This window comes from Thrips palmi, unplaced genomic scaffold (genome assembly GCF_012932325.1).
Source record: "Thrips palmi isolate BJ-2018 unplaced genomic scaffold, TpBJ-2018v1 HiC_scaffold_18, whole genome shotgun sequence".
Taxonomy (NCBI): Eukaryota; Metazoa; Arthropoda; class Insecta; order Thysanoptera; family Thripidae; genus Thrips; species Thrips palmi.
The window spans coordinates 11,690,951-11,700,786 of record NW_023144627.1 but is presented as its reverse complement, the minus strand read 5'-3'; the positions used below and the strand labels follow the sequence as shown (position 1 = coordinate 11,700,786).

Genomic DNA, 9,836 nt, shown 5'->3' with positions numbered 1-9,836 from the left:
CGAACACGAGTCGGGTCAGCCGATCAGCCGGCCAGCCCTGCCTGCCAGTTCGGCCATCTGCCTCACGGCACACGGTGGGGCGGGGCGGGGCGAGGCGGGGCGAGGCGGGGCGGGGCGGGGCGGGGCGGGGCGAGGCGAGGCGGGGCGGGGCGGGGTGACAGTCAATAGTGTGGGGCTCACACACGGAACACACGGTGGCCCCAGTCCCGCCCAGTCTCGCCCAGTCCAGTCCCGACCTCAACCGGCTTATGAGAACAGTCCAAAGCTGCGGGGCCGCAAGGGCTGGAGGCATCAAAGGCGTCCCTCCATCCGCGCTCCGATGAAGGTGAGCACACGGCCTGTCCAAATAGAGGTGTCAGCCCCGCGCCCCACAGTGGATTTGCCAGAAGACCGGTGGAGGCGGCCAAAACTCTGGACGCGTTTTGAGCTCCAGACTCGCTAAATGCGACTCGAACCGAACGTGTGACCCCACCAATGGATTGCTCTCTGAACGAGGAATCCATTGGTGGGGTCACAGGTTCGGTTCCAGGCCTGTTTAGCGACTCTGGAGCTCAAAACGCGTCTAGAGTTTTGGCCGCCTCCGCCGGTCTTCTGGCCCACTGTGCGCCCCGCGGACGCCCTGGACCGCGTGGCCATGGCGTGGCCATGGCGTGGCCGCCGACCGGTGCCGAGTCGGACGAGTTGGACGCCACAATGGTACGCGCCGAGGCCGAGGCCTGCACGCCGTGCGGCGCCGTGCGGGTAGGCAGCCCCTCCCACGCCGATCCTCCTCGAGTGATATGCCGAGTTCCCCGACAAGGCCAAGGACTTCTGACTGACGCATTGCTGTGCGAGCCGCTGCTGATGACTGGGCCGGCCCCACAACCAGGAAAGAAAACGTGTTGAACCATGAAGACGCCGCTTCTCCGCGCCAGGTCGGCGTGGCGGTGCTGTTCATGGTGCTGAGCCGGGCCGCCGGCCAGGGCCAGGGTGATGGCACCACGTCGACGACGCTGGCCCCGGACGTCGCGGACGTCGGCGTGGAGGAAGGGGCGCTCGACGACCGCGGCCTGGCGCGGTTCCGGAGGGCCGCGCACCTCGCCGTCGACGCCATCCGGAGGAGGGACGTGCAGCGCGTGACGGCGTTCGTGTGCTGGGGCCGAGGTGCGCGCCACACTGCCACACAGTGGACCAGAAGACCGGTGGCGGCGGCCCAAATTCTAGACGCGTTTTGAGCTCCAGAGTCGCTAAACAGGCCTGGAACCGAACCTGTGACCCCACCAATGGATTCCTCGTTCAGAGAGCAATCCATTGGTGGGGTCACACGTTCGGTTCGAGTCCCGCTTAGTGACTCTGGAGCTCAAAACGCGTCTAGAGGGTTGGCCGCTGTCGGCGTGTAAGTGTACCCCCCGACCCAGAGTACCCCCGGGTACACAACGCCTAGGGCCAAAGTACCCTGGGGTACATGACGACTAGGTTCAATGTACCCAGGGGTACAATTCGCCTAGGTGCCAGGCGAATTGTACCCCGGGTACAATGCGGCTAGGCGAAACGTACGGCGGGGTACGTTTTGCCTAGGCTTATTGTATCCCCCGCCGGCCGGAGGAGGATGCACGTCGCCTAGGCGCAATGCATCCCCCCCCCGGATACAAAGAGCCTAGGCGAGGAGTATCCCCTCGGCCGGCCGGAGGGGGATACAAAAAGCCTAGGCGCAATGCATCCCCCCCCCGGATACAAAAATCGAGAAAAAAAAAGAAGAAAAAAGGGGGGCCCTTCTCCCACCTCCGCACACAGGTCGGAGGGCCGCCTGCAACTTCGGTGGATCGGGGGAACCGGTGCTTTACAGGCGGCGACCCCAGGGGTTCTCGTCTGTATATGGGCCGGGCTTGAAGGGCGGGTTTGACAGTCTCTCTCTGCCTTGAGAGCCTTTGCTTTTCGCGGGGTGGTCTGTACCAAATGTACACCCGCTGTCCGGCGCTCTCTACCAAACATACAGCTTGTTTAAGGGCCAGCTTCAAAGGACTTATCATCTCCTCCCGACGAATCAGGAGGACCCACCCGCGACCAATTACGGGTGGCTGGATTGACGGATCAAATACTCCGTCGCTCCAGTGCCGAGGCCAACCCGCCGAAGCGCAGTTGCTTTTTAGACACCCCAGCGGAGTGGCCAGGTGAATGTGACTCTGACCACTACGCTATCAAGCTTGTACGTCTGGCGTCGTGTTGGACGACGGGTTTGAGTTGCAGTGGAAGGAAGCCAGTCGAAAAATGTAATGAAATGATGGGAGTCGATCCCAGGACCCTACTGCCGGGACCGCACGACTTTTGCCGCTCGCCCACCACGGCCCATGACGAAAGGAGCGGCGTGAGGCGGGCTCTTGACGCGACAGGAATGGACCGACCCGGTCAAAATTTCACAAGAAGTTTGGGGAGTCGAACCGCCGACCTCAGTACGGAGAAGCGACGCCTCTACTCCCTAGACCACCACAGCACATGCAGTCCGTTGGCTGCAGTCACGGTTTTCAACCACACTGGGCGAGGCAGTAAAAATAAATGTTAATGTCCCTACAGGAATCGAACCCCCGACGTGTGGGACCGTTCTACGCACTACGCGGCTCCGCTCTGATGGCCTCAAACCGTTCGCCAAAAGAAAGGAAATCGAAAAAAAAAATTGAGATGCCGGTATTCGAACACCGCACTGTGCAAATGCGATCGAACGTCTGTAACATTTGCGGTGTTCGAATACCGGCATCTCAAGTTTTTTTTTCGATTTCCTTTCTTTTGTGGAACGGTTTAAGGCCATCAGAGCGGAGCCGTGTAGTGCGTAGAACAGTGAACAGTCCCACACGTCGGGGGTTCGATTCCTATAGGGACATTAACATTTATTTTTACTGCCTCGCCCAGTGTGGTTGAAAACCGTGACTGCAGCCAACGGACTGCATGTGCTGTTGTGGTCTAGGGAGTAGAGGCGTCGCTTCTCCGTACTGAGGTCGGCGGTTCGACTCCCCAAACTTCTTGTGAAATTTTGACCGGGTCGGTCCATTCCTGTCGCGTCAAGAGCCCGCCTCACGCCGCTCCTTTCGTCATGGGCCGTGGTGGGCGAGCGGCAAAAGTCGTGCGGTCCCGGCAGTAGGGTCCTGGGATCGACTCCCATCATTTCATTACATTTTTCGACTGGCTTCCTTCCACTGCAACTCAAACCCGTCGTCCAACACGACGCCAGACGTACAAGCTTGATAGCGTAGTGGTCAGAGTCACATTCACCTGGCCACTCCGCTGGGGTGTCTAAAAAGCAACTGCGCTTCGGCGGGTTGGCCTCGGCACTGGAGCGACGGAGTATTTGATCCGTCAATCCAGCCACCCGTAATTGGTCGCGGGTGGGTCCTCCTGATTCGTCGGGAGGAGATGATAAGTCCTTTGAAGCTGGCCCTTAAACAAGCTGTATGTTTGGTAGAGAGCGCCGGACAGCGGGTGTACATTTGGTACAGACCACCCCGCGAAAAGCAAAGGCTCTCAAGGCAGAGAGAGACTGTCAAACCCGCCCTTCAAGCCCGGCCCATATACAGACGAGAACCCCTGGGGTCGCCGCCTGTAAAGCACCGGTTCCCCCGATCCACCGAAGTTGCAGGCGGCCCTCCGACCTGTGTGCGGAGGTGGGAGAAGGGCCCCCCTTTTTTCTTCTTTTTTTTTCTCGATTTTTGTATCCGGGGGGGGGGATGCATTGCGCCTAGGCTTTTTGTATCCCCCTCCGGCCGGCCGAGAGGATACTCCTCGCCTAGGCTCTTTGTATCCGGGGGGGATGCATTGCGCCTAGGCGACGTGCATCCTCCTCCGGCCGGCGGGGGATACAATAAGCCTAGGCAAAATGTACCCCGGGGTACTTTTCGCCTAGCCGCATTGTACCCGGGGTACAATTCACCTGGCACCTAGGCGAATTGTACCCCTGGGTACATTGAACCTAGTCGTCATGTACCCCAGGGTTCTATGGCCCTAGGCGTTGTGCACCCGGGGGTACTCTGCGCCGACGGGTACAGTTCGCCTCCTACACCGCGTCCACCGGTCTTCTGGCCCACTGTGCGCCGACGGCGGCCTTTGGAAAAACCACCAAGGCGACTGTCCTTGCGCAGAGAACGCGTTCTTGTACCGCTTGCTGTCGTCGGCCGGGATGACGGCACAGTTCCTCCGAGGCACGGAGAACACCAAGGCGGCCAGTGTCAAGGCCGGCCTCAGCGAGACCGTGCACGCCAACGCCGTGGTCGTGGACGCGTCGTGCCGCAACGCGGACAAGTTCCTGGACTTGGTGAGGAAGCGGGGGAACGAAAACGAACGCTCCTCTTTCCAGAGGAAGGCCCTTGTTTACTTTCACCGGACACGTCTATTACCCGGTGAATCACCACTCTGTCTCTCTCGCGCCCCGACGGGCCGACGGCTAGCCGACGGGGCGCCCCATGAGTGCGACAGAGACCGAGCGACGCGTAGCGACGAGACGGCGCTTCGGAATCGGGTGCCGGTTTAACATTCAGACCGCGAGGCACGCGAAATGAGTGATCGCGTAATTTGGGCTGACTCTATCTGGACTGCTATTCCCGGGCCGTGGCCACGCCGCCACGCCGCGGCCGCGAGGTTCAGGGAAATGCAATGCAAAGTGGATTCGTCTCCTCAAGTCCGATGACGGCCGTGGAGGCGAGGCGGTACCGCTTGTTGTTGTTGTTGTTGTTGTTGTTGTTGTTGCGGTGGCGTCCGGTAGCCATCCGACCGCGGCCGTGCCGTCGGACCACCTGGACATGGCAGCTGCAGCCGCTGGGTCTGCTCGCGACTCTGACGCGAAGGGCATTGATAACGCCTGCCTCGGCCTGCCTCGAGTGAAATGACTCATCAACACGCTGGAGCACTGTTAGTGCTGTGCTGGCGAAATAGTAGTTGAAGGTTTCGAGAGTGCAGGCTTCGCGGCTGCGGCTGTTCCACGTGTCCAACACGTGGGTCATCTTCGAGGACGGCCTGCTCCTGGGCAAGCCGCCGGACCGCGCGCCGGTCGAGGTGCCCGTCGAGGAGGAGTTCGACGACCTGCAGGACATCCCGGTGCACCGCTTCGGGGCGCAGGACCGCGACAGCGCCGTGGACCCCGCCGAGGAGGCGTTCTTGGAGATCGCGCCGCCGACGCCGCCGCGCGCCAGGCACGCCCTGCTCCCCGCGCTGACGCTGTCCGCCGCGGCCATCGGCGTCCTGGACCACAAGGTCATGTTCGTGGACAGCCACGTGCTGTGGGTGCAGAGCAGCGGACAGGTGAGTCGCATTCGCATCTGGCGTACCCGGGTTCGATACCCGGCAAAACAACTTTTTTTGTGGGCGTTGTAGCGGGTGGAGGCGTTGGAGGTGTTCCGCTCGTGCCTGGCCAGGCCGCTGCAGGGGTACCTGGTGGCTGTCTCCGAAGGTGGCGACGACGGCGACGGCCTTCGCTGGCGCTGGACGATGGACGAGCTGCAGCAGGGCCTCCTCCGGGAGCGGCGCGCGGACCTGCAGGGCGCCACCCTTCGCGGATCCACCATCGTGAGCCCCGACCCACCCGGCCGCTTGCCAGCTGTCTGTCCCTCTCGCACTCACTCGGCGCGAGAGAGACAGAGGTACGCTGCATAGTGGGCCAGAAGGCCGGTAGAGCCGGCCAAAATTCTAAACACGTTTTGAGCTCCAGAGTCGCTAAACAGGACTCCCCGATTGCTCCCCGAACGAGGAATTCATTGGTGGGGCCACATTTGGTTCGAGTCCCATTTAGCGACTCTGGAGGAGTTTTGGCCGCCTCCACCGGTCCTCTGGCCCACTGTGCGCTGTGCGCAATCCACCTGCAGCGCCACCTTGCCGCAGATCAAATTCCCGGACGAGTACACCCACATCGAGGACAACCGGCTGCGGCAGAACGACCTGTACCCCAAGATGAACTGGCCCGTCACGCAGAACCTCGGCTACAGCCTCAACTTCGGGTGAGCCGACGCGACACGTGTTGCCGCCAAAGCGTTACACCGCCGTGCCGGCCGCCAGCCCCTCCGGCCCCTCCGAGAGCAAAAAGCGGCGCTTGTCGGCAGGATGCTGGTGTACAAGCGCGACAACTACGGCTGGGACACCGGCCAGGGCGTGTTCGACGGCATGGTGGGCGAGATGCAGCGCTACGAGCACGATATGCTGGCCACTGCCGTGTTCATCCGGGCCGATCGGCTGCCCTACATGGACCTGTCGGCGGAGACGTTTGGACTCAGGTGACTAGCCAACCCGGCAGCTGGCGCACAGTGGGCCGGAAGACCAGTGCGGCCGGCCAAAGCTCTGGACGCGTTTTGACGTCCTGCTGAATTGGACTCGAACTGGACGTGTGACCCCACCAATGGATTGCTCTCCAAACAAGGAATCCATTGGTGGGGTCACACGTTCGGTTCGAGTCCTGTTTAGCGACTCTGGAGCTCAAAACGCGTCTAGAGTTTTGTCCGCCTGCGGCTGCCTGCGGCCCACTGTGTGACGGCCCACCTGTTGGCAGGACGGCGGTGCTGTTCCGGCAGCCGTCCAAGTCGTCCGTGTCCAACGTGTACCTGCTGCCCTTCTCGCCCGGCGTGTGGCGCGCCGCGGGGGCCGTCTCCCTGCTCGCCATGGCCCTGCTCGTGGTGCAGACGCAGTGGTGGCGCGCGCACAGTGGCCTGCACCGCAACGACCCCAGCGACCACCTCGAGGTGGGCGACTGCATCACCTTCATCGTCGGCGCGCTCTCGCAGCAAGGTCAGCACCCTCACGGACTTCACAACGTCCCAGTGGACCTACCTCTACTCTAGAAAGATTGATAAGAGTATTATTGTTCCATTTTCAAATTTTAAATTTCTGGAAGTTGAAAGTACGTATCCAATCCGCTGCTCCAGGCTTCTTCTGCACGCCCACCATGGTGTCGGCGCGCATCACCTTCATCACGACGTTCATCGCCAACCTGTTCCTGTTCACGTCCTTCTCGGGGTCCATCGTGGCCATCATCCAGTCGCAGAGCAACGCGTTCCGCAGCGTGCGCGACCTCCTCGACAGCGACGTGCACATGGGCGTGCAGGACATCCGCTTCCAGCACGTCTGGTTCCGGGTCAGGAGGAAACCATTTGGCCGGACAGTGGGCCAGAAGACCGGTGCACTGAGAATGAAAGAGTCGTGATCATGACTAAAATTTTGGGCGAGGAATTCTTTCTCACCCAAATTTGGGTGAGGAAGGTTCAGAGCTCCAGAGTCGCCAAATAGGACGAACCAAACGTGTGACCCCACCAATGGATTCCTCGTTCGGAGAGCAATCCATTAATGGGGTCACACGTTCGGTTCGGGTCCCATTTAGCGACCTTGGAGCTCAAAACGCGTCAGGCATTTTGACCGCGTCCCCCCACTGTGATGCGCCGCGGAACCGAGACGAACTGCCTGGACGATGTGTTTCCTAGGAGGCGGAGAGGGACCCCGCCGACGTGGCCGGCGAGGCCTTCAGGAAGAAGATCAAGACCCACGACCGGCCGGGGTTCGTGTCGACGCAGGAGGGCATCAGGAGGATGCGGCACGGCATGTACGCGTTCCAGGTGGAGACCAACGAGGGCTACAGGGAGATCCTCGACACGTTCCTGGAGTCCGACAAGTGCGACCTCTCGGAGGTGGAGCTCTTCCCCGCCGCCCCCATGGTCTTCTGCACCACGGAGAAGTCGCCGTACCGGGAGGCCATCACCAGGAAGTGAGTGGCGACGGACGGACGTCCTTTGTGAGGGACACTTGCGAACGACGCCCCGCACTAGTGTGCCAGTCAGCATTGCTCGGCGTGCCTGCCCGTGCCTGCCCGGCAGACAGCCACCTCATTTCACTAAAACCTCGCAAAGTCCTCAGAGTCCGCGGCAGTTCTCGGCAGTCCTCGGCGCCGGGCCCCATTTTCGGGGGTACGTTCTCTCTCGCACACTCTTTGGGGCAGGACTCAATCACTCTGGCTCGGAGCCGCGGGTCGGTAATGAGAATAACAAAGGCCCCCCCCCCCCCACCCCCCACCCTCCACCCCCGCCACACACACTCACACACACACACATACAATGCATGCGTTCCGAGACACGACAAATCCCTTTAGCTGGAATCCAGAGCAGACTCCAGGCTGGAGAACCGTGGCGCGCGCAAGGATTCTCGTTCGCGCTCACCAACACATTGAACAAACACACCGACGCGCCCCACGGTCATAAACGACTTTTTCATTGCACCGCCTCTGCATTTTCATATCCGTAAGACGTTGTTAAGTGCGCGCGCGCGCGCGCACACACACACACACACACACACACACACACACACACACACACACACACACACACACACACACAGAGAGACCGTTTTTCGCTGTAGCGGTCCTGTCGGCTTTCTGAAGGGCAAAAGCTCAAGGCTGGATGGCCATTAGGCGCAATGAAACGTCGCTTACCGCTTGCTGCCGGCCGGCCCCACCCCGCCCCGCCCCGCCGCACCCCGCCCCGCCCCGCCCCTCCTCTCTCCGGCGAGGCGACGACAGACCAGAGGACCCCGCCGCGCCCTCCACGCTTTGCTTTATCACCGATTCAAATGAACCTTGCTGTGCTGGCTGCCCGGGCTGGCTGCTCGGGCTGCCTGCTCGCGCCCACAAAATGGCCAGTTATGTAATTTATGCAGGTGTTATACTCGGCCGCCCCGGCAGGCAGGCAGGCAGGCAGGCAGGCAGGCGGCGCGTCGCGGCCGAGAGGCCTCGTATTTACTGCCCTATAATTTCGCCCAATTTCAACTCATTATGAGCACGTAGGGTGCGGGGCTCGCTCTGTCTCCCTCACACTCGCGGGCCGTCCCCTCGGTGTGCGAGAGAGAGAGTGCTGGGCCCGCCCCCGCGGCCGGGGGTGGACCGGGGGCAGGCAGGGGCGGCGCCACCGCGCCACCCTCCATGGTGTCAAAGCGGCGCGAGCGGCGGAACCTAACCGAACCAACGGACCCAAACCCGAAAGCGAAAGGCTGGACGGATAGGAGATTCGTGGCGTGGCCGTTGGATGGTTGGACTTTGGTGTCTTCGTCCGCAGCATCCGGTGGCAGCGGGAGACGGGGCTGCTGGACCGCGTGAGCAGCCGCTGGGAGAACCCGCGGCCGGGCTGCGCGGGCCAGGCCACCACCTTCGTGGCCATCGGGCTGCAGGAGTTCTACCCCGCCCTCATCGTGCTGTACAACGGCCTGCTGCTCGCCCTCTTCGTCTTCAGCGTGGAGCGCGTCAGCCGCGCCAAGTGAGTCTGTCTCTCTCGCACCCGAGCAGCCCGGCCCATGAGAGTGAGAGAGACAGCGACAGCCCAGAGGTGCTACTCTGGGGTTGCACCTGTCCGGCGAGGTGCGGCAGTGTGGCCACTCCGCCGGAGAGAAAACAGGGCTGGCTCTCCCCGGCGGCGTCCTGGCCGTCCTGGCCGCCCCGGATGGCCCCGCACTGCCTGGCGTTGTTTGCGGTTGGTACCCGTGTTCGGGACGCCGTGTCCGGGACGCCGTGTCCGGGACGCCTTGTCGGCTGCACAATACTTTCTCGTTCGCGATGGCCTCCAACGCACTCGGTCCGGGCCCCGGCCAGAACCCTAGCCGGAGAAGTGGCCCTACCGCCAGCCCCGCCAGCCCCGCCAGCCCCGCCAGCCCCGGGGCTGGGTTGTGCGGCTAGTGTACGTCTAACTTAATAAGGGGACAGTCCGACCCTTCCAGCGCTTCCAGCGAGCTTCCAGCCTTCCAGTGGACGACACGCTGCAGGCTCCGTTTCGCGGCAACCTCACCTGACGGCCTGGTCCGCCCGGACCGACCGGACGGCCCTGCAAACAACGCGCTCTCTCTCCTTCACTCGC

General features: G+C 62.1%; 1 protein-coding gene across 1 annotated transcript; it reads left to right on the top strand.

The window, feature by feature from the left end:
* Positions 1 to 1,035: 1,035 nt before the first annotated feature.
* LOC117644708 (glutamate receptor ionotropic, delta-1-like) lies at positions 1,036 to 9,246 on the top strand. Its single transcript, XM_034384322.1, has 10 exons — positions 1,036 to 1,143; positions 4,107 to 4,279; positions 4,921 to 5,262; positions 5,335 to 5,526; positions 5,839 to 5,954; positions 6,057 to 6,227; positions 6,500 to 6,735; positions 6,873 to 7,081; positions 7,425 to 7,705; positions 9,045 to 9,246. Exons 2-10 carry the CDS (start codon positions 4,145 to 4,147, stop codon positions 9,244 to 9,246), a joined length of 1,884 nt encoding a protein of 627 aa, XP_034240213.1. The 5' UTR covers positions 1,036 to 1,143; positions 4,107 to 4,144.
* The last annotated feature ends 590 nt before the right edge of the window (positions 9,247 to 9,836 follow it).